We start from the raw sequence: 24,107 nt of genomic DNA on the forward strand, positions 1-24,107 counted from the left end.
TGCCTCTCATCTGGTTTCAGAGCTTGATGGCACCAGCAGTCGCCCAGACACGCCCGACCCTTAAATCCTGAACAGTCGACTGCGAGGAGATAAACAGGTATCGGAGTCTGTAAATGTCAGGCGACTGGACTGCTGATTTAAGCCACTCAGGAATCACTGGTACTGAAGGCAAAAAGTTTCATTCCGAAACCAAAAGAGAAACTCAGCGCAGAAGGAAACATCTGATATCAAACTGAAGGGCCATTTGGTTGACTCGCACAACTGAAACCATTAATAAACCAGTCTGACTCCAGTATAAATCCTGTACCTGTTTCAACGGGCTCACCCAGGTGAGTCTTTATGACCTTTGACCACTTGCTCCTGTCTTTTAGCAGTGACCTCACACTGAGGTTTGGCGTCTGAGCTGAGAGGTGTGTTACCAACTCACATCACAGCAGCAGGGAGGATGGTGGGACTCACCATGGCAACGGTTACCATGGAGGCTGGAGAAGGGATGCTGAGGATCAAGACAGCAACGTGACAGAAACCAGTCTGGTACCTGCTGAGACTAGATGTTTGTGCTCTGTCAGTCAGAGACTGATTTTAAAGCTCCTCATAGGAGAAGTGTATTTGTTTAAGAAAATGTAAAGTTCATCTAAAGTTCATCTAAACCTTTGGATTCCAGACTATGAGAAAAATTTTGTAGTTCTGCTCTTTGTGAATGTGCAGAGCTGTCAGACTCTGTGATATACAAGCACTTTATTATTATTCATATCCACATTCGCAGAAGTGGGTCCTCATGCATTTAATTTCTTAATCACAACTTTTCACACTGTCCCCATTTCAAAACGGTCTCAGGTGAAGTAAAATGATCTAAATTCAGTTGTTTTTTTTACTGTCTTCATTTTTAAATGTCTGATCCTCAGTTCAGAGATGTGCTGCTGTTTCTTTCACTCCAAGCTTTTATTTCTGTTTCCTCCTACGCTTTGCTTCCTCTGCAGCTCGTTCACACACACCTGCTCTGAATGAAACGCCGCTCTATGGTTCAGCTGGAGGTCACCCATCTTTACATGAGAGGGCCTCTGGGCGTCATAGCAACCAGGATGAAATGTTTTTTTTTTTTCCTTGACTTGTGAGTGAATTAACTGTCTATAGCTCCCCCATCCTGTACAGCATCAATCAGGCCTGGAAGTGAGTACAGACTATAGTGAAGGGCTGAGCAGGGAGGTTTACCTGTGAAACAGTTAATACCTGTTCAGTTTAATGAGAACAGATCGATCGGCGGGCAGCACGGTGAATGAGTGGTTAGCACTGTTGCCTCACATCAAGAAGGTTCCTGGTTTGAAACCCATCAGGGGCCTTTCTGTGTGGAGTCTGCATGTTCTCCCTGTGCCTGTGTGGGTTTTCTCCAGGTACTCTGGTTTCCTAAGGGGGTCTAGATGATGGATGGATGGATATATTTATTTAAACGACATATATGTTTATTCAAATAATTATTTTTTCATAATATCTTATTTGTCACTCTCCACTTCAAACACAGCTAACGTTAGTTAGCGGTTAGCCCCGCTAGCTCAGCGGCTAACGCTACACAATGTCCCCATGTCGGTGTAACTTAAACACAAAAGCTTCCAACTCTGAAACCCTGAAGCACAAAAAACAAAAGTGTTATCACCTTAATCCGCTCTGGACCCCGTCTCTTCTGGAAAACTGCCAGACCTCCAAACCTTTTCTCCCCGGGCGAGCTTCCTCCGCTGCCCGCCGTTTTTGTTCTTCCTGTTTCCTGCCAATCTCCCGCCCTCTGTCTCTACACCCAATCACAGCCTGGTATGTCTGACTGACAGGTGACTGACCAATAGAAGTGCTGGATTTAAGAAGGCGTATAACTCTCAAATCATTTATGAGCTGGACTATTATCCTGATTTTATGAGTAACCATGCAGACTCTATTTACACCCTCCTTACTTAGCCACATTTATTTTCAGTGCTGTTACCTCACTATAATGATTGATTAGTAATTAAATGTATAATCAATCTACCCTATAAAAGCAACTACACTGATTTAATCCCAGTGTGTGTGTTTTGCAGCTTGGAACATTTGTTTATTGTTGTTGCTGACAAACTCACCCCCAACTGGTCGAGGCAAGTGGCCGCCCAAACTGAGCCTGGTTCTTCTGGAGGTTTCATCCGTAAAAGGGAGTTTTTCCTCTCCACTGTCACCAAGTGCTGCTCAGAAGATTTGTTGGGTTGTTTTGTTTTTTTGTAAAGTGCCTTGAGATGATTGTCTTGTGATTTGGCGCTATACAAATAAAACTGAATTGAAATTAACCGAACTGGATCAACCTCTGCATGGCCTTATCTGCTGCAGAGCTGTGCCACACCAGCCATATGTCAGGACACTTTCTGTGGTGCAACAGATTGATCTTCCTTAGAGCTCTCATGAAGTTAAGGCCCTGCTGTGCTTTGTTGTGTGTCCATGTGAGGTCCTGCAAAATATGTATGTCCATGAACTTGAAGGATGACCCCCCCTCTTCCTGTTTATTTCCAGAGGCTGGTGATTATTATTTTTCTTTGTGAAATCAATGAGCAAAAAGAGGCACAGCCATTTGTTTGTGGTTAGCTGTCCTTCAGTCTGGGCCCTTGCTCCTGCAGCTCGCACAGTAAATAACCAGGTAATAATGGGAGGCTTTGTAGCTGAGCAGTGTGTATCCCTTCCTGCAGCTGCTCATCGTGTCTTTATGAAGTTATCATCCCAGACGCTGAGACGTCTTTATCCTGCTGCGGCGTCTGATCTCTCAGAGCGTGAGGAAACACAGGAGACGGTGCAGCAATAACCTGCCCTTGAACCGCACACACAACAAATCTACAGCCCGACAGTGCAGGAACCACGCTGCCAACTGATCAGATTATTGATCAGGTCCCTGTTCACACTTCAACATCGGCACGTGACCGACCCACAGCAGCAACAACTCCAGCCATCGTCTTGGAAACAGTCCAAAATACTTGGTTCTGACCATGTGTTTGACATGCAGTGTTTAGTTTCAACACTGAGCGAAGCTGATGGGAATGAAATGAAAATGGATCTCTCATCCTTAGTGTCACTAATGGACTTTAATGGACTCATCATACAATAACCCCCCCCCCATTGGCTTTTTTAATTGAAGGAATTTCCTGTTATTAAACTGAGCTTCACTTTGGGACTGAAAGTTGTTCACACTTTAGTCTGTGAGTGAGTATCATCAGGTTCTCTGCTCCCACTCCCATTTTAGCCATACTTTAGTAGTAACTGTTTATTTAAAGCGTCAGCTTTTGTTGTGAAATAAAAGACTAAACTTAAAATAAATATTACAATAAATAAATAATTATCAAACGAAGGATTTTCATTTGGTTAGTTTCACTTTTGGCTGAATTGACTTTAGTTGTTGTGGATTTTCACATTTTGTTGTAAAAATTGGTTCATTGATATTTTGTATGTACTTTTTAATGTAAGTCAGTCTTACAACAGGATGCAATCCTGAGTAAAATGACTTCAGTTTTAAAGTTGAACACAGGCCTGCAGCGCCCCCCAGTGGGACTCAGTGTTGTCAGCAAAACCCATGACTTCTTACATGGTCCCACTGTTTCAGGAAGCTGCTGCTGCTGTTTACAGCTGCACACGACTCATTTTACTTTCACAAGCCAAAGAAGAGGAACTGTGGACATCTGGTTTCTGAACTTACATTTTTGTTGCTATTTGGAAAATGTTTTTATCCAGACATTGTTTTCTGCAAATAAGGTTTTATCTTGAACAAACATTTTATTACTGTATTCACTGAATCTGCAGTATATGTAACTACATGCAAAAGTAAAAGCCCTGGTCTCACGACAAACTCCATTTTCCTTTGTTTACTTTCACTGATTTGTTGAAAAAATAAATTTTGTTTTGTTTAAAAAGAGACTGAAGTTTCCAAAGACAAAGCTCAAATAATACAATTCTGTTTTTTTTTTCCACCAGAAGGAGCCATTTGTAAAAACAATTTCATTAGTAAGCAATGACATTTGAATTTGTTTACCCAGTAACTACAGGCCCAACACAATTTTTCTTAAAATTCCTCCATGTTGCATAAATTATTTTTTAGGAATTTACTGGTATGAAAACTTTCCTGTGGAAAGTTTGTGCAGTTTTTACAGAGAAGTGTTTCCAATCAGAAACATTCAGGGTCAATGTGAAAAGTCAGAAATGACAACTAAGAACAGTTCTCCCATAAAGACACCACAATGTTGTTTTAACACCAACTTAGGAGAAACAAAACTATTTAAACAGTGAAGCAGAAAATCCTGAGTTTTCTCTTGGGGGCCAAGAAGACTAGAAGCAGAAATTTGTTTTGGTGGAGAATCAACTGTCAATAAGAAGCTACAAGCCAGAGATGAGACAAAACAAAATCTGAACTGAAGGTCCATGTTTATTACCAAGACTAGACAATTCCAGAATCAATGGAGTTTTAACAGATTCACATTTATTCATAAAAAGGTGACAGTACATCCTACATGCATTAAGTCACAGCAACAATGAGAAGGTCCAACGTTCTTCACTCAAAAACAGACATATTACATATAACGGGGCCCTGTCCCTGCAGCTTCTGGCTCTGACAGCAAACAAGGTCCAACTGCTCTAATTCTGTCCCTCCAACACAGGCCCTGGGCAAACTGGGAGGTTCAGCCACAGGATAATGTTCCCAGGTCAAAGGTTTCCAACAATACTCCAACATGGAGTCATCCTGGACATTTGGCACTAATCTCTTCTTCATAGTCACTGCTGTCATCGTCATCAGCACTAGATGGACAATCAGACTAACACACCCAAACAGTGTCCAGCAGCTTCTGTCCAGTCGTTTGAACCGTCTCTCTGCCAAGTCCCCCAACTACAGAAACCCAGTCCTGGCTGGTACCGCGACCGCAGACGAACGTACGAAACAGGTCGACATATCCCTACGTCAGAGACGCCGCGTTTTACAGGGGCGGGATAAATTCCCCTGCTGGGAGGCCTCCCCACGGGACCGAAACGCAAAGTCCGAGCTCACCAGGACTCGAGATTCTGTTTGGGAGTGAAACTTGGCAGAGAGACGACCCAGAGACTGAACCCTGAAGTTAAACCAACAGTGGATTTCTGTCAGAATTTGGGTGGTGATGATCGACGACAGCACAACTACTCTGAAGATTAAAGCTTCAAATCCAAATCAACCACTTTCAGGGATTAGCAAAGATTTTCACTGTCTTTATAAAACATTATCCATGGGCTGAACAACCACCACACATCATCACGAACAGCTTTAGAACCAACGAGTCCAATGAACTCAGTCCAGACTAAAGTCTCCTTCACTTTATTCAGGAGCCTGGTGACATCCTCCCCTCACAGGTTTCCTTAAAGTCGGATAAATCAGAAAAAACTCTTAATACTCAAGGTCAATACAAAGCAACACAGGTTTAACAGAAGTGGACAATATACCTGATGACCCTGAACATCAGCAGGTCAACAGACGCAGAGACGTCGCCATCAAGGACGGTCTGGTGCAGCGTGGTCTTCAGCCATATCCAGGACACATCTGGTCACAGCGGCACATGTGGTTTCCTCTGGTGCCACAGGAACCTGCCGACCTGCTTCATCCTCCATCTCCGGGTGGTTTCTGGGTGCACTGCAACTTTTCCAACAGGAAGTACAATTAGATGTTTGCTTTTCCCTGTGCTTCCTCTTCTAGTCCTGTCTGTGGGCCATGAGGGGGAGACTAAACTGTGCAGTTACACAAACCTGACTACACTTTCTACCACGTGGAGCCTCCAACACTCAATGTGTGACCACAGGCCAAACTAGTGAAGCTTCCTCTATATCACATCTTTCCCTGCAACATGTCAGCATCAGATTTCTGCCTGAGCAGGATCAGAGCAGCTCACCAGTCAGCGGATTCACAAAACCAGAGGGATCCTGCTCTGGTTTTTGAAACTGCACAACCACGGCACACAAATTCAAACCAGGAGTCCACAGCATCGACATCCTTTCTGTGTTTGGTCCAACTGTCAGTCTGCTGCAACAACTAAACCTCCAGCAGCCCGACATGAGATTTCTTCACTTTCTGCTGCTTCTCTGGATCCAGCTCGGACAAAACCTGGGTCTGATACTAACTGGTCTCAGCTCAGCTCCTGCAAACAGCATTTCTGAACTCACTGTCCGATCAACACTGACCGAGCCTCCTCCTCAGCAACACCTTCCACTTATTGATGCATGCTGCATAATCTGTCCCTGTGGCTTTAACATCAGACCGCACTCTGAGTCAGAACCAAAACCGGTCCAAAGGAAGATTGAGTGCAGTGAGAACAGGGACATCCTCTCACACTGAGAAGGAGGGGAAGGAGAAAAGCCTTGCCTTCTTCTGTGATGGAGTCGACTCACTTGACCTGGTTCTCTGTCGTGTGGAGACATCCTGGCTCGTTTACTGCTCTGAATGTTCCCATCAAACCGTTTGGGCCCTGGTCCCATTTATTTAGCACATACACAACACAGGCTGAACCTAAACCTTTCCCATAAACACACAACAGGAACAGCAGAAAAACTCCTGAGGCCGTTTGACTCAGCTCTTCTCACCTCAAACTACAGTCAGTGATTATTCTTCAAGAAAACCTGGTCTTAGAGGGAAACCTGCACACAACAAAGGGGCCTCAGACACACACAGGGATAATGTCCGAGCACAGCGTCCTTAACAGAAACTCCATCTAACGGGGCCCTGTCCCTGTAGCTTCTGGCTCTGACAGCAAACAAGGTCCAACTGCTCTAATTCTGTCCCTCCAACACAGGCCCTGGGCAAACTGGGAGGTTCAGCCACAGGATAATGTTCCCAGGTCAAAGGTTTCCAACAATACTCCAACATGGAGTCATCCTGGACATTTGGCACTAATCTCTTCTTCATAGTCACTGCTGTCGTCGTCGTCAGCACTAGATGGACAATCAGACTAACACACCCAAACTGAGTGTCCAGCAGCTTCTGTCCAGTCGTCTGAACCGTCTCTCTGCCAAGTCCCCCAACTACAGAAACCCAGTCCTGGCTGGTACCGCGACCGCAGACGAACGTACGAAACAGGTCGACATATCCCTACGTCAGCGACGCCGCGTTTTACAGGGGCGGGATAAATTCCCCTGCTGGGAGGCCTCCCCACGGGACCGAAACGCAAAGTCCGAGCTCACCAGGACTCGAGATTCTGTTTGGGAGTGAAACTTGGCAGAGAGACGACCCAGAGACTGAACCCTGAAGTTAAACCCACAGTGGATTTCTGTCAGAATTTGGGTGGTGATGATCGACGACAGCACAACTACTCTGAAGATTAAAGCTTCAAATCCAATCAACCACTTTCAGGGATTAGCAAAGATTTTCACTGTCTTTATAAAACATTATCCATGGGCTGAACAACCACCACACACCATCACAAACAGCTTTAGAACCAACGGGTCCAATGAACTCAGTCCAGACTAAAGTCTCCTTCACTTTATTCAGTCAAATAAAACAAGGAGCGAGTCCTTATCAAGGTCTGAACAATAAATGGCTCAGCAGAAGATTCTGTTCAACTCTACAGTTAAAACTGGAACAGTTACAGTCTGGAACAGTTGGCCTCAAACCGGTCTGGGACAAACAGAATAAAACCCTGGACTATCACAATCCTGACTCTGCCTCTGTATGTGAACCTGTTGAACTAGGTTCAGGTGTCTAACGAGACTCCTCCCCCTGTAGGACCATCAAACACACAAAGACACCAGACTCTTCAGTACTGCCCTTATGAGTGTGTCCGGAGGTCCAACGGTGATCCAGTACCAGAAGACGGTGGTCCGACCTGGTGTCTCGTCTTTGTCCCACGTTCCTCAGAGGAGGCAGCTTTTCTTCCAAGCCCAAAGGTTGTGAACTTCTGTCCCCCCACGCAGCGACCAACACGGCCTGTTGTGTGTCTGAGCGTCTCCTGGGGATGAGACATCTGGAGGTGAAGGACGTAGGAGAAGCCTGGTGACATCCTCCCCTCACAGGTTTCCTTAAAGTCGGATAAATCAGAAAAAACTCTTAATACTCAAGGTCAATACAAAGCAACACAGGTTTAACAGAAGTGGACAATATACCTGATGACCCTGAACATCAGCAGGTCAACAGACGCAGAGACGTCGCCATCAAGGACGGTCTGGTGCAGCGTGGTCTTCAGCCATATCCAGGACACATCTGGTCACAGCGGCACATGTGGTTTCCTCTGGTGCCACAGGAACCTGCCAACCTGCTTCATCCTCCATCTCCGGGTGGTTTCTGGGTGCACTGCAACTTTTCCAACAGGAAGTACAATTAGATGTTTGCTTTTCCCTGTGCTTCCTCTTCTAGTCCTGTCTGTGGGCCATGAGGGGGAGACTAAACTCTGCAGTTACACAAACCTGACTACACTTTCTACCACGTGGAGCCTCCAACACTCAATGTGTGACCACAGGCCAAACTAGTGAAGCTTCCTCTATATCACATCTTTCCCTGCAACATGTCAGCATCAGATTTCTGCCTGAGCAGGATCAGAGCAGCTCACCAGTCAGCGGATTCACAAAACCAGAGGGATCCTGCTCTGGTTTTTGAAACTGCACAACCACGGCACACAAATTCAAACCAGGAGTCCACAGCATCGACATCCTTTCTGTGTTTGGTCCAACTGTCAGTCTGCTGCAACAACTAAACCTCCAGCAGCCCGACATGAGATTTCGTCACTTTCTGCTGCTTCTCTGATCCAGCTCGGACAAAACCTGGGTCTGATACTAACTGGTCTCAGCTCAGCTCCTGCAAACAGCATTTCTGAACTCACTGTCCGATCAACACTGACCGAGCCTCCTCCTCAGCAACACCTTCCACTTATTGATGCATGCTGCATAATCTGTCCCTGTGGCTTTAACATCAGACCGCACTCTGAGTCAGAACCAAAACCGGTCCAAAGGAAGATTGAGTGCAGTGAGAACAGGGACATCCTCACACACTGAGAAGGAGGGGAAGGAGAAAAGCCTTGCCTTCTTCTGTGATGGAGTCGACTCACTTGACCTGGTTCTCTGTCGTGTGGAGACGTCCTGGCTCGTTTACTGCTCTGAATGTTCCCATCAAACCGTTTGGGCCCTGGTCCCATTTATTTAGCACATACACAACACAGGCTGAACCTAAACCTTTCCCATAAACACACAACAGGAACAGCAGAAAAACTCCTGAGGCCGTTTGACTCAGCTCTTCTCACCTCAAACTACAGTCAGTGATTATTCTTCAAGAAAACCTGGTCTTAGAGGGAAACCTGCACACAACAAAGGGGCCTCAGACACACACAGGGATAATGTCCAAGCACAGCGTCCTTAACAGAAACTCCATCTAACGGGGCCCTGTCCCTGTAGCTTCTGGCTCTGACAGCAAACAAGGTCCAACTGCTCTAATTCTGTCCCTCCAACACAGGCCCTGGGCAAACTGGGAGGTTCAGCCACAGGATAATGTTCCCAGGTCAAAGGTTTCCAATAACACTCCAACATGGAGTCATCCTGGACATTTGGCACTAATCTCTTCTTCATAGTCACTGCTGTCGTCGTCGTCAGCACTAGATGGACAATCAGACTAACACACCCAAACTGAGTGTCCAGCAGCTTCTGTCCAGTCGTCTGAACCGTCTCTCTGCCAAGTCCCCCAACTACAGAAACCCAGTCCTGGCTGGTACCGCGACCGCAGACGAACGTACGAAACAGGTCGACATATCCCTACGTCAGCGACGCCGCGTTTTACAGGGGCGGGATAAATTCCCCTGCTGGGAGGCCTCCCCACGGGACCGAAACGCAAAGTCCGAGCTCACCAGGACTCGAGATTCTGTTTGGGAGTGAAACTTGGCAGAGAGACGACCCAGAGACTGAACCCTGAAGTTAAACCAACAGTGGATTTCTGTCAGAATTTGGGTGGTGATGATCGACGACAGCACAACTACTCTGAAGATTAAAGCTTCAAATCCAAATCAACCACTTTCAGGGATTAGCAAAGATTTTCACTGTCTTTATAAAACATTATCCATGGGCTGAACAACCACCACACACCATCACAAACAGCTTTAGAACCAACGAGTCCAATGAACTCAGTCCAGACTAAAGTCTCCTTCACTTTATTCAGTCAAATAAAACAAGGAGCGAGTCCTTATCAAGGTCTGAACAATAAATGGCTCAGCAGAAGATTCTGTTCAACTCTACAGTTAAAACTGGAACAGTTACAGTCTGGAACAGCTGGCCTCAAACCGGTCTGGGACAAACAGAATAAAACCCTGGACTATCACAATCCTGACTCTGCCTCTGTATGTGAACCTGTTGAACTAGTTCATGTGTCTAACGAGACTCCTCCCCCTGTAGGACCATCAAACACACAAAGACACCAGACTCTTCAGTACTGCCCTTATGAGTGTGTCCGAGGTCCAACGCTGATCCAGTACCAGAAGACGGTGGTCCGACCTGGTGTCTCGTCTTTGTCCCACGTTCCTCCCAGAAGACAGCTTTTCTTCCAAGCCCAGAGATTGTGAACTTCTGTCCCCCCACGCAGCGACCAACACGGCCTGTTGTGTCTGAGCGTCTCCTAGGACCAAGGCACAAAGACAGATTAAAGGATTATGGACATTTGTAAGGACCAAGTTTCTCTTTCCTGAAGAAAAGGGGCAGGGTCTTAATGATTCCTGAGACTCCTGGGGCTTTGCTGCACATGAAGCATTCAAGGAGAGGGGTCACCTACTCCACCCCAAACACCTCCAGTGCTCCAACAGCAAGCCCACTGGACCTGGATCACAAAGGTCAGGCCTCCTGTTACCAGGAACACAACCACCTCAAACACACCAACAACCTACAGGACTAGAAGAACCAATGCACCAACCAAACATACCTATTGGAACCCAAACCCAAAAGGCCAGACTTCTTGGCCCCCCCAGCCCAGCTGCCACCTCCAATACACAGCAGGTCACAGGCTGATTAGACAGATAAACAGATGCGTCCGTCACAGCTGCCAAAATGAAGATGACACACATGGACTCAGTTTGCAGATGAAGACTCTACACGACAACCTGCTTTAGTCAGTAAAGGCAGACCAAAGAAAAACCACAGCACGTTGTTTTTATTTATTTGGGAAATGTCTGTTTACTTGACATCAGCTGGACCTGAGAACAGTCGGTGAACTTTGACCCAGTGGAAGAGTGTGTGTGTGTGTGTGTGTGTGTGAGTGAGTGTGAGCGTGTGAGTGAGTGTAAGTAACCAATTTAATACCATTGATGGCATGGTGTTCATATTGGACAAGATGAGACATACTCGAGACACTGACTTAATGGACACGTGTTTTTACAGAACCTGAACCAGAACCCGTCTGGTTCAGGTTCAGGGTCTTACTCTATAGCAGATCTACTTGGACCTGAAAAGCCAGAAAAGGAAAAATGAGTCAGTCCGGTCTCAGGTGATTATTCACCCACTAACACGTGACTGACTCCTCCAAAGGTCAAACCACCGCTCACCTTTCATAACGCGTTTTCAGGCTCTTCGCAGTCCGGACGTAGCAGACCCAGTGTCTGATGTTGGTCCGGAGTTCTGTCCAGGAGGCAGCGTCTCTCGCAGCCCAAAGGTTCACCGCGGCCAACACGGCCCGCTGTGCGTGTCTGAGCGTCACGCACCTGTGGTAGGTCCAGGTAGAAGAAGATGCGTTAAAGGATGACGGAGGACTGTCCAATCAAAGAGTCCTGGGCTGAAGAACCGGTCGGGTCTTGCCTTTCGTTGCCCCCGCGCCTGTTCGCTCATTTCCCGAGGCCAAACCGATGCGTTGGTGCGAACGGCCTGCGGTTCCGCGGCGGATCCAGTAAACACTGGCACACCTGGCGCTCCGGATTTAAAAGCTCCTGATTGGTGGCCACGCCCACTGCCGCAGGAGTCCACTATGAAGTCCGGCTGAGCAGGATTTAAAAAGTCAGTATTTAGTGAAGACACGACTGACATGGAGGTCTGCAGAGTCCAGGGCCCGTATTCACAAAACTTCCTGAGCCCAAAAGTTGGTCCCAGTGAGGAAACTAAGAAAATTCTTAGAATTACGACGTTTTCTTAGAGTTCCCCTTAAATTTAGGACTAAATCTCAGTAAAGATAAAAGTGACTGAGGAAACATCTGAGCCCTAAAAACAGATCCTAAGGTAAAACCTGTTGAGAGTAGAGAGGAGGACTTTTAAGAGCCTGAAGAGACAAAATGACCGAGAGAAGAAATATTCTCCAAACACTGAACCATCCTGAGCTAATTAAACGCTACAGGTTGGATCTGATGGGATCGTGTTTGTGGTCGGACTCATTAGAGACGCGCTCACATCTCCCACCCATAGTAATGATAATAATAAAGAGCACGATCACAGCACTGAGGTGGAAACTGGAAAAATGCAGCAGTGAATCAAACCGGTTTGGTAAATAGATGTAAACACTTAAACATAGTAACTACTGTGGAAACTGGTTGACACATTTTCAACATTTGTCTGTTTTAATTAACTTTAAGATATTTGGCCTATAACAGGAACTTCACATAAAGTAGCCTGTGTTCATGATTAGTCAGTTTCTTACTACAGACATTTGATGATTTCACTGTTCATCCTATTATCATTGATTCTGTTTTCACTAAGAGGCACTTCAAGACCTTTACAGGTAGTTTTTCATCAACCAATCACAGTCCTTGAAATGCTGCCTCAGCCCTAGCAACAGGGTCGACCACACCTCCTCACTAAGATAAAGGTTTTTGTGCTTTCCTTACTCAGAGCTGGTCTGAGAAGTTTCCTAAACCACTTTTAGTCCAGGACTCCCAGCTGGGACTTTAGGCTGAGACAGAAGGTCTCTGAGGGCTCTAAGAAGCTTTGGGAATACGGGCCCTGATCCTCACTAAGGAACAAATGCTCCATTTGTGTTGTTTGCCAGTTAATGATATTAAACCCAAGAAGAAGGAGGCGATAGGTTTCAGGTCTTTATTGTCCCTTCAGGGGGAACCTGGGTTTCTCTTTTGACTGTGACACATACTGAACCAGCTTAGACCTTCAGACACAAACACAGAGAGTTTCTCACAGAGCAGAGACGTGAGGTCTGATCTCAGATCAGCCTACAGGAAGGAGCTGTCAGGGTGTTTCTCCCTCTGGCTGCTCTGGTTCAAGGCTGAGAAATGTCAAGACTTTATAAAACCTCTTGTGCTCTGAACAACATGAAGTAAAAAACCTAAACGAGTCCAAATGAGAAGACCAGGACCTGTGTGGTGTGTTCACTGACAGTCAGACTATGTGCATCTGTAAACTGGGGTCAGATTGTTCAGACACATAGTTTCTATGTGAAACAGGGTCTGGATCATGGTCTGTAAACACAGTCTGTCGCCCATGACAGTGGCAGCTTCGTGCCAACAGGCTGTAACTTCCTGGAAATGACAGTGGCTTTAGTGGTGAGTCCTGACCACATCCTGTCACTGAGACGTTTCTCACGTGAATCTGACACAGACAGATGTTTGAGGCCGCAACAGAGACAATGTTTGATCATTTATTTCAAAGAATCACTGTTTCCAAAATGAACAGAGCCTCAGGACGAATCTAATGGGGGTCTCAGCAGGAAAAAGACTGATGTTCTCACTATTTCACATCTGTAGAGTCCAAAAGGTTTGAAGACCCACGGGCCCCTGTGCATATTAGCCGTGCACTGTCCCACCCAAAGGTGCAGCCTGTCTTTGTGAGTGAAGCTGGTGTTTGCTCTCATTTATTCAATGTTATTGTTGAATCCACAGCAGGAACATTTGCGTGACACAGACTTGAAAAGCTGCTTGACAGGAAACCACAGCAACTTCTGCTGCTCTGTCAGTGTGATCAGCAGCAGCAGAAAGAAAAGATGCCTGGTCCTGGATGGATGTTGTTTCTGTGTCTGGCTGCCTGTGTCCTGCAGCGAGCGGCCTCTGCAGGTAAGCCGTGTGAGGGAACCCTCCAAACCTTCTCTGGGCTGTAGAGCAGCTTCAGCAGCGTCGCTGACCCTTTTACAATATTCTGGTGTTATCAGGCTGTTTTCTCTCCGAGCTTCATCAGGACAAAGTAAAGATGTGGATGTTTTGCTGGAGGTTGTCAGATCAACCAGGGGCCACATGTGTTTTTACTTTGCAAAAGAAAACTGGAGCTGAAAAACTAAATAAATCTGCTAAACGGGGGGGGGGTTAATTTTAGTCGACTAACATATATTGGGTTTGATTTAAGTGTAATTTAGTTAAACTATTGTAACATACAAAATGTTCTAAATTAAAAATAAATAAAAACAAGTTTGGTTAAATATATAAAGAACCTGCGTATGACGTTCTTCATTCTTTAAAGCCAAAGGTCAACTCCAACATATTTAAGAGAAAAACTGGATTTAGCACAAATGTCATTTCACTATAGTTGAAGTCAGACACAAACCCAGTGTAGGTGATGATGATGATGATGGTGGTGATGATGATGATGATGTCGTGGACTCGCGCATCTACCGTCTCCAGGTGGATCAGACACTTTTCAGATGTGTCTAAGAAGATTAATTCTGATTGGATCTTTTCTAAAAACGTCCCTCACTCACATTTTTGTCTCGTTTTTATTAGTCAATATGTTTAATTATAGTTTTCATCATCATTTTTATTTAGTTATCGTCTCGTTTTCATCAGTGAAAACTTGTTGTTGACTAAAATTATAGTGAAAATACTTCGTCAACGACATGAACACTGGTGGGCAGAGGGGCCAGAGAAAGTCTTGGGGGGGCACATCAACCTGGGCCCCTAAGTGGTACTTACTTAAGATCGAGATGCTCCTTGACTCTTTTCATTAAAAACTGTTGGGAAACTGCGTCTGCAGTTCCTCCTCTGTCCACTGGGTGTGTCGGTGCTGACTTTCTTAGAATAATAGGATGAAATCGGTGCAGCAGACGTTCTTCATTGTCTGTGAATTGAGACTCCACCGCGTCAGCACGACTTTGACTAAAGTAGCTCACAGACATCACTCAGCACAGATGGTACCTGGTTCACTTACTGAGAGATTCATCACAATGTTAATAATGTGCTAAATTCTGATGGTCTGGACAGTGGGACTGGTCTGGACAGTGGGACTTACACCTGGACCCTTTAACCTCTGTCTGTGCTCTCTGTCTGTTCTTCAGCTCAGACGAACATCACGGGTAAGCCTGGAGACGTCGTCACTCTGCCTTGTCGAGCTCCAGGCAGCACAAAGTTTTTAGCTGTAAACTGGACCAGACCTGATCTGGATCCAAAAGAAATCTTTGTGTACCGGGACTGGAGTTTTGATTCAGTGAACCAGCATCCAGCTTTTAAGGAGCGGGTGGAGCTGAAGAACTCACAGATGAAGGACAGAGACGTGTCTGTGACTCTGAAGGATGTGACATTTAATGACACTGGGACATACAAGTGTTATGTCAGGGTCCAGGGTCAAACAAAAGCAGCTGAGCCAATCCAGAGTGAATCAAAAGAACCTGAACTCATCAGCACCGTCCACCTGACAGTCTCAGCAGGTGAGTGTGTGTTTGTCTGAGCAGCAGAGCTGAAGCTGCTTCCTGGTTGATGTAAGACCAGATGTTTGTGTTTTCTCCAGATGTTGTTGATGAAACTTTGTAGAAAACAGCTGGATGAGTGATGTGGTCAAAGTGCAGGAGATAATTCTGTTCTTCAGTCGTCACCTCCCTGACAGCTCACACCTGTTCTCTTCTGCAGGTCATAGACATGTTGGACTGGCTGTGGGTCTGACAGTTTTTTAAATTTTTGCTTCTTGGTGCTGGTGGTTTTTACAATAAAAGAAATTTAAAAATCCAGACCCACACAGCAGAATCCACAGAGATGGACAGAATTAATTCAGGCTGTAGACGCAACCTGTGTTTCCTCTGTCTCTGCTCTCTGTCTGTTCTTCAGCTCAGACGAACATCACAGCTGAGCCTGGAGACAACGTCACTCTGCCTTGTCGAGCTCCAGGCAGCGCAAAGATTTTAGCTGTAGAGTGGACCAGACCTGATCTGGTTCCAGAACATATCTTTGTGTACCGGGACGGGAGGTTTGATCTGGTAAACCAGCATCCATCTTTTAAGGAGCGGGTGGAGCTGAAGGACTCACAGATGAAAGACAGAGACGTGTCTGTGACTCTGAAGGATGTGACGTTTACTGACACTGGGACATACGAGTGTAGTGTCTTCCAGGGTCAAACAAAAGGACCTCAAATCATCAGCATCGTCCACCTGACAGTCTCAACAGGTGAGTGTGTGTTTGTCTGAGCAGCAGAGCTGAAGCTGCTTCCTGGTTGATGTAAGACCAGATGTTTGTGTTTTCTCCAGATGTTGAGACTTTGTAGAAAACAGCTGGATGAGTGATGTGGTCAAAGTGCAGGAGATAATTCTGTTCTTCAGTCGTCACCTCCCTGACAGCTCACACCTGTTCTCTTCTGCAGGTCATGGACATGTTGGACTGGCAGTGGGTCTGACAGTTGTTGGTATTTTGCTTCTTGTTGCTGCAGTTGTTGGTTTTAAGATCTATAAAAACAAACAAACAAACACAAGTGTACCACAAATAACTTGTAAATACACATCCGCACCACAGAATCCAGACGACTGATCTTCTAATGGAGAATTTGATGAAACCTCCTGCTGAATTGTTGTAGTTTGTTTATCATGATGAACTTTGTCTGTGGCTATCTGTGCTCTGTCTGTTCCAGACTCACTGGTATGAGCAACACAAAGAATAAAGAATATAAAGAACATCAGTCTCCATGTTTTGTTTCAGCCTCCAGTCTCTGGTTCCACCTGAAGGTTTCACTAAATTCAGTTAAAAGACCGGACCAGATCTCCTGCACAAACCTGAACTTCAGGAAGGATCTGATGTATGCAGCTTCTGCTTCAGCCTGATATGCACTGCCAAGCTTTTCTTTAATAAAGCCTGACAGGGCCCAGCTCCGACTCAGTGTGTGTGTCAGTAACACACACACTGAGCATGTCTGTCTGTGGAAAATCACTGACCAGGCTGAACCAAAAACAAACATCCAGACTCAACGCACCTGAGCAGATCAACAGGTGAACACGTGAGTTTTTAAACGAATCAGTGAACAGTCAGGTAATGAAATGATTAACACCATAACAGGATTGAAGAGAGGAGAGGTGCATCATGGGAGGTCCCTTCTGGAATCCAAGCCTGCTGTGGTCTGGATTTGGGACAGAGTGAGTGTCGCTTAGAGGATCTTTGATCAGGTTGTCTTCTCATCCTAACAAGCTTAATGGGCTTTAAGAAAATGAACCTTATACACTCTGAGTCACTGAGTCATAGTGTCTCTATTCAACACACTGACCACAGAGAACAAGCTGCCACACGTGAAACTGCCTCTTCTTAAAAATTGATATTTAATTTATTTCATCTGCTGCCACTAACAGTGACCTTCCTACAACATGTCACTGTTTAGGAAACATTTCAGGAAACTTCTATCGTGTCCTCTGTCCTTAAATCTCAACTTGACTTTCAGGAACCAGGGACCTGAGTTTAAACAGTGAAGCAGAATATCCTCAGTGAGTTTTCTCTTGGGGGCCAAGAAGAGTTGAAGCAGAAAGTGTCTTTGGTGGAGAACCAACTGAATTGTGGAAGTGAAGCTGCTGCCCTGTGATGTTGATGCTCTGACTGGTTGCTCCCTCTCTGGACTCACACCAGTAAACTCCACTGTCCCACAGCAGGACACCACTGTGGTTACAGGAAGAACCGGCTGATGGTCCCCAGTCATCACACAGAGTCCTGGTTTCTCTGGTCGTGTTCCTCCTCAGGGTCCATCCAGCAGAGCAGTCATCCTAAAAGCTCAGAGACTCATCGCCTTTAAAAAACTGGGAGCTGCTGGGACTCAGAGTGAGATGACCGGTGGTTCAGCTGAGTCCTGCCTGTTCTGTGACAAACCACTGGTTCATTCAGCTGAACTGGCTGTAAACTGTGAGAAGCAGAAGCACTTCAGCTTGTCCCATTATGCTTTTGTTCCTCCACAACTGCAGACAAACAAGAGTCAGGTTTTACTTGGACAGAACAACTTTTTAACTTTAGCAGAGAGAAAACAATAAATCCTCACTAAAACAAACAGTAAACACTGACTCACAGTTAAAACAGTGAAGATACTGATATAATGATTATTCCTGTTAAACAACAGACACAACATCTGGGTCAGTTTGTCCCTTCATGTTAATGTGTTGGCGGCACTTCGAGGTACAAACACACATGTTCACACTGTGGGACCAAAACCCGTTGGATGATCAGTAAAGAGAGAGCAGACTGACTCTGTTGGTCTGAATATATTTCTGACAAGGAGCAGAACAGACCAGACCACAGTCGATCAGAGTCTGAGGTCTCTACTTTTACAGACATGCAAAGTAAATGCAAATAATCACTGACATAATCAGATAATTAAGTCTGTACTTCCCTGTTGTTCTACAAAGTGATTCCCTAATAAGGCTGTATTCTAAAACTCTATATTCTCATTGGACAGTTAACCCTCCATCCTGGGCCTGTTCTGTTATACTGGTCCCTTCCTCACACCTGGTGTCCTAAGGAACCTTTCTCCCAGATCCTCCTCACTAACATCCTTGAGAACCCTGTGTCCCTTAGTGTCAGACTGTACCAGGTCAGGAAGAACATAAACATCAGATATGGTTATGAAAAACACATGAGCCTTGGTGAATGAAGAATACAGTAAGAAATGATAAAAATCATAATCGATAAGAATAATCAATCACTGAATCTCATTTTTCCATTACAACACAGCTGCTAGATGGTTCCTACAGGAAGCAGGAAGTGGACGACCACAGAGCTTGGTTTCCATTTGCAGCTTCACCACAGGCTCATGATCTGAAACTGTTCATGCAGTTAAACATAGAAGCTCAGTCTCAACGTGGCTTCATTACTACACTCAGTCCCCACATGGATCAAGGAGTCCCCCTTCCCGGCTCTGCATCAGGACCAATCAGAAGTCAAGGTTCATGGTGACGGTCGGTCTGAGTCCAGACTGTGACTGAGTCACATGTTTCACATCTGTCACATCTGTCAGGCTTCGATTTCAGCCCCGTCATTATCTCTGATGCTGGTCCACCCTGCACATTCCAGGACTCACAGCCTGGTGGACCAGAACCCGCTCATGTGACTACAGGTCCATTTGTTGGTTCCATGAGAATTGGACTCAACTGTGATGAGTTGTGTCTGTACTGTGACTGAGCTGTGTCTGTACTGTGATGAGCTGTGTCTGTACTGTGACTGAGCTGTGTCTGTACTGTGATGAGCTGTGTCTGTACTGTGACTGAGCTGCGTCTGTACTGTGACTGAGCTGCGTCTGTACTGTGATGAGCTGCGTCTGTACTGTGACTGAGCTGCGTCTGTACTGTGACTGAGCTGCGTCTGTACTGTGATGAGCTGCGTCTGTACTGTGATGAGCTGCGTCTGTACTGACTGAGCTGCGTCTGTACTGTGATGAGCTGCGTCTGTACTGTGATGAGCTGCGTCTGTACTGTGACTGAGCTGCGTCTGTACTGTGACTGAGCTGCGTCTGTACTGTGATGAGCTGTGTCTGTACTGACTGAGCTGCGTCTGTACTGTGATGAGCTGCGTCTGTACTGTGATGAGCTGCGTCTGTACTGTGATGAGCTGTGTCTGTACTGTGATGAGCTGTGATCCAGCATGTGAGCAGAACAGTTTCTGACACCAGAGGGCGACAAACGACACAAGTTCAGGACTGGATCCTCTGAAACTGACAGATGTTTCCAGACCAGATGTTTCTAGTGTAACCAGATCCTCGTCCCACTGCCGGCCTCAGCAAGGCTGTGGGTTCCCTTTCCGATGGTCAGGTGTGTGAGGGTGAGAGCACACAGGTAGAGCAGGGGGCGGAGCATGTTGGAGCTGGCCAATCAGCTGGCAGGGAGCTGGACGGCACACAGGTGGTCGTATCTGATTGGACAGAAAGTCACAGCCACATTCAGAGTTAATTACTTTTCTGCTAAAGCAAAACGAATCTCAGTCCATGTGTGATGTCACTGCCACATCTGGTCCATGTGTGATGTCACTGCCACATCTGGCTCCTCATTATTCCAAATCTACTTCCCACATTTTCTAAACCACCTACCAAACTGCAACGATCAGTCTGAAACTTTCACACTTTAATATAATAATAATATTATTATGAAAGAACATCTGAGAGTTTTTCACTACAATTATCTGACACTTTGTCCCATTAAAACTTTATTTCAATCAGAAAAACTATTAAATCTACTAAGAATCAACCAGTAACTTTCTGTTTTCTTTATATTGTATTAAAAATGACTTGAAGCTGGAAAGTGGCTCTAAATAATCCTAAATGGACCCACAACACGACCTTCACTGGTCTATTTATTAAATGTTCTGGTGTGAAGAGAATTATGGGATTAAAATGAAATAAGCTAATTAGTTTCACAATAACTGCACATAATCACCACATTCAAGTGTTTCTGGTTTTCACTGGAACCTAAAATCAGACTGGTTGTATTAGTGTCAGTATATTTAACGGACAGTAGTAGTTTCTACTGCAGCTTAAAAGTATTTGCTGAAGTACAAATACCTCAGAGCAGTTTAGGTGCAGTACTTGTGTCAGAGTATTTGCAGTGGGCGTGAACAGCAGCTGTGATTTGTTTACTCTGGACTGAGACTTCGGTCCTGGACGGTTTTGTTTCAGCTGCTTCAGTTTGTTGCTGGTTCAACATCAACATCGACCTGAAAACATAAAACACTTCAGTCTCTATAAAAGTCTCCTCCCAGAACCCTGAAGGTTCTGCTGCGTTCAAGGACCGTCAGTCTGGTTCCGGTGCGATCTGGCGCAGAGCCGGGGGGCGGAAACAGAAAAGTCCGGTCTGACTCTCCGTCCTCACAGGGAGGGTGCGCAGGAGCCGCTCGGCCACCGGACGTCTTTGTGTCCGCAGACACCCCCGGGGCTCTGCAGCAGACGCCGCACACCTCCCCGCACAGCAGGAGGGGGTCCCGGCTTCAGCAGCCACCGCGCCCCGGAGGAGGGGACGATAGAGGATCCGGAGAGGACAAGAGACGGATCTGGTTTGTGTGTGAAGAGGAAGAAGGACGACTCGAGGCAACGAGAATAAAGGAGAAAATCCGGCCTGAAGGGGCGTGTGGCGAGATAAGAAAGAAGTCTGGATCTCCAGACGCAGAACGGACTCAGACAGGGCTGGGCTCGGTCTGATCCACAATAATACAGAACAAATGGAGGCCAGAGAGGGCGAGGAGTCTGAAATATGTGCCGGGGATTCTCATTCGCACCTCGGCTCAGCAGCTGCAGACATGTCGCAGCGGATCAGCGCAGAAAACTGCTACGAGCTTCTGACAAAAGCCAAGAGCGAAGGCGCGGAGGACGCGAAGGACCAGGTCTACCGCTTCATGAGCGACCACTACCTGCAGGTGCTGCGGACCCCCGGTGTGTACGGCCGCCTGACCGCGGGGGAGCGGGAGCTCATCCTGGCCCGGAGGATGGAAGGGAGGAAGGTGCTGGCTGTGGCCGAGAGCAGCGAGGTGTACGACCGCGGGGGGAGCCAGGACAACAGCCGGCCGCAGAGCCCGCTGCTGCCCGGCCCGGAGGACCCCCACCACCGGCGGGTGTTCTGCCTCCACCCGGACACTGGGCGGTGGGAGGTGCTGACCAGCCTGCCGGAAGAGATCCCCGCTAAGGGCTCCGGGATGTGCACCATGTACAACTACCTGTTCGTGGCGGGGGGCATCAGGACGCACGGGGACGGCCGCTCCAAAGCCTCGGACCGGGTCTTCTGCTACAACCCTGTGACCGGCGCCTGGAGCCCGATCCGTCCGATGACGCAGCCCCGCTGCCAGCTAAAGCTGGTCTCCATGGACGGCTACCTGTACGCCATCGGGGGGGAGTGTCTGTTCACGGTGGAGCGCTACGACCCGCGCGCGGACAGGTGGAGCCCGGTGGCGCCGCTGCCCAAAGGCTCCTTCGCCGTCGCGCACGAGGCGACGTCGTGCGGCGGGGAGCTGTTCGTGTCCGGCGGCTCGCTCTTCTACCGCCTGCTGCGGTACGACTCCCGCCGGGACGAGTGGGAGGAGTGTCCGTTCAACGAGAGCCGGCGCCGGTCCACGGACATGGTGGCGCACCGCAGCCTCGTGTACCGCTTCGACGTGGACCGGGAGCGCGCCGCAGTGAACGTGTACAAGTACAACACGGTGGTGAAGGTGTGGCACGGCGGCGCCAACTTCCCGCTGGAAAACCCGCAGCCGTTCCGCTGCGCGGTGCTCGGGGACCGGATCTACTGCGTCAACCGGAGCCACGCGCTGCAGTTCGAGGTGCGGGAGGAGGCGGAGGGCTTCCTGCGCGAGGTGCTGCCCTGCCCCGCAGAGGCCAGAGGAACCCTGGTGCCCTTCGTCCTGTCCCTGACCCGGGACCAATGATTTGACCCGGCATAAACCGGGCTGACAGTGCTGCAGTAATAACGTCCCTCCTCTTCCTCAGCTGTGCCTTTTTCTCTGTTCGGTGCAGGTTCGGCCAAAGATCCACAAAGTGCATGAAACCGCAAATCCCGCATCCACAGACTGTCCTGATGTGATTTAACTAAGGGGCTGACAGGAGGCCTGGTCCGGATCCACCTGGTCCCGTGCTCTTCTCACACACAGACACACACACACACACACACACACACACACAGCCTGACACCTGATAACACAAAATAACATTTTGTTTCATATTAAAGTGAAATGTGCAATAAAAACGTAGAGATAGAACACGTGACCTTTATGATGATGATGATGATGATGATGATGATGATGGGATGACCTATGTTACTAACGCTCAATAATCAAATATAAAAACAATCAATATTAAAAGCATGTGACTTTGAGGTTGACCTGTACCAGCTTTTACTTTGAAAAATAAAAGCAGCTTCAGCTCCTGTGAAAACAACAGATTCAATAAAAGCTGCTCTGCTGTTTATTATTGATGCATAAACTTGTTGCAGCTGATTGAAGAACCTGTTTCACTTTGTAAATCTGTGGAAAACTTCACTATTTTCATTCATTAGAAGAATAAAATCCACAGTTTGAGGAAAATATCAGTCACGTTGTGATTTTTGAGAAAACTGATTAGAAAAAGTCGGAACTTTTAACTACTGACAATAAAATCACAGTTGATTTAAAGTTGTATGAGAAAAAAGTGGAACCATTTTTAATTTCACTGAAAACAGAAAAGTCGCAGTATTTTAAGATGAAGTTATTTGGAAATGTAAAGAATAAAAACATTGGATTCAGTGGTGTCTCTATTTTTCTGTCCTCACCATTAAAACGCCTGAGGAGGTCAGAATATTAGGAACACCTCTGAATATGACACAGTCCCATGTAAAACCAGATTTAACTGTGAGCCCAGTGATAAACATAAGGGCTGAAGGACAGATGTGGTACAGATGTGAAACAGGTGCAGCTCAAAGCTCCTGCACAGACACACCTGTACCACAGAACAAGGTGAGGGTCCAGGACACGTTGACCATCAAAAACAGACCCTTTAGTACTTTGGCTCATATGAAAACTGACTCTGAGGAGAGTCACATTCTCGTTTCATTGGTTTAGTTTGGTGCCGAACCTGTGAGTCTTTTTTCAACACGTCAACACAAACTAGAAGGAAGAAAAACAAAACAATAAACAAGTGAAGCTGTGGATGAGTCCAAGGCCGAGAGCTGAACCTTGTCTGTGGATTTCAAACCTCATCCTGCTGGTTAAGTTCACTCAGAGTCACGAGAGATTTTCAGAGGATAATGTGTTTTTGTGGTCTGATTCGATTTCACACAGGAAGTTGAGGAAGATCTGAACACGAGCAGAGATGGAGATAAACACATACTGCACACACACACACTGAACACACACACACTGTACACACACACACTGAACACACACACACTGAACACACACACACTGAACACACACACACTGAACACACACACACTGAACACACACACACTGTACACACACACACTGAACACACACACACTGTACACACACACTGAACATGTTCAATGTGTGTGTGTCCATCCACGCTTGTTGACGCCG

At 46.6% G+C, this 24,107-nt stretch overlaps 1 protein-coding gene across 1 annotated transcript; it reads left to right on the forward strand.

Annotated features, from left to right (window-relative positions):
* The first annotated feature begins 20,721 nt into the window (after nucleotides 1-20,721).
* Nucleotides 20,722-23,111, forward strand: LOC113131253 (kelch repeat and BTB domain-containing protein 11-like). Its single transcript, XM_026308325.2, has one exon. It carries the CDS (start codon nucleotides 21,267-21,269, stop codon nucleotides 22,461-22,463), a length of 1,197 nt encoding a protein of 398 aa, XP_026164110.1. The 5' UTR covers nucleotides 20,722-21,266; the 3' UTR covers nucleotides 22,464-23,111.
* The last annotated feature ends 996 nt before the right edge of the window (nucleotides 23,112-24,107 follow it).

This window comes from Mastacembelus armatus, unplaced genomic scaffold, assembly GCF_900324485.2.
Source record: "Mastacembelus armatus unplaced genomic scaffold, fMasArm1.2, whole genome shotgun sequence".
In the NCBI taxonomy this organism is placed as follows: domain Eukaryota; kingdom Metazoa; phylum Chordata; class Actinopteri; order Synbranchiformes; family Mastacembelidae; genus Mastacembelus; species Mastacembelus armatus.

Bases quoted from the DNA above. Each gene is read 5' to 3' on its own strand.
- LOC113131253 (XM_026308325.2), top strand. From the start codon at position 21,267: ATGGAGGCCAGAGAGGGCGAGGAGTCTGAAATATGTGCCGGGGATTCT.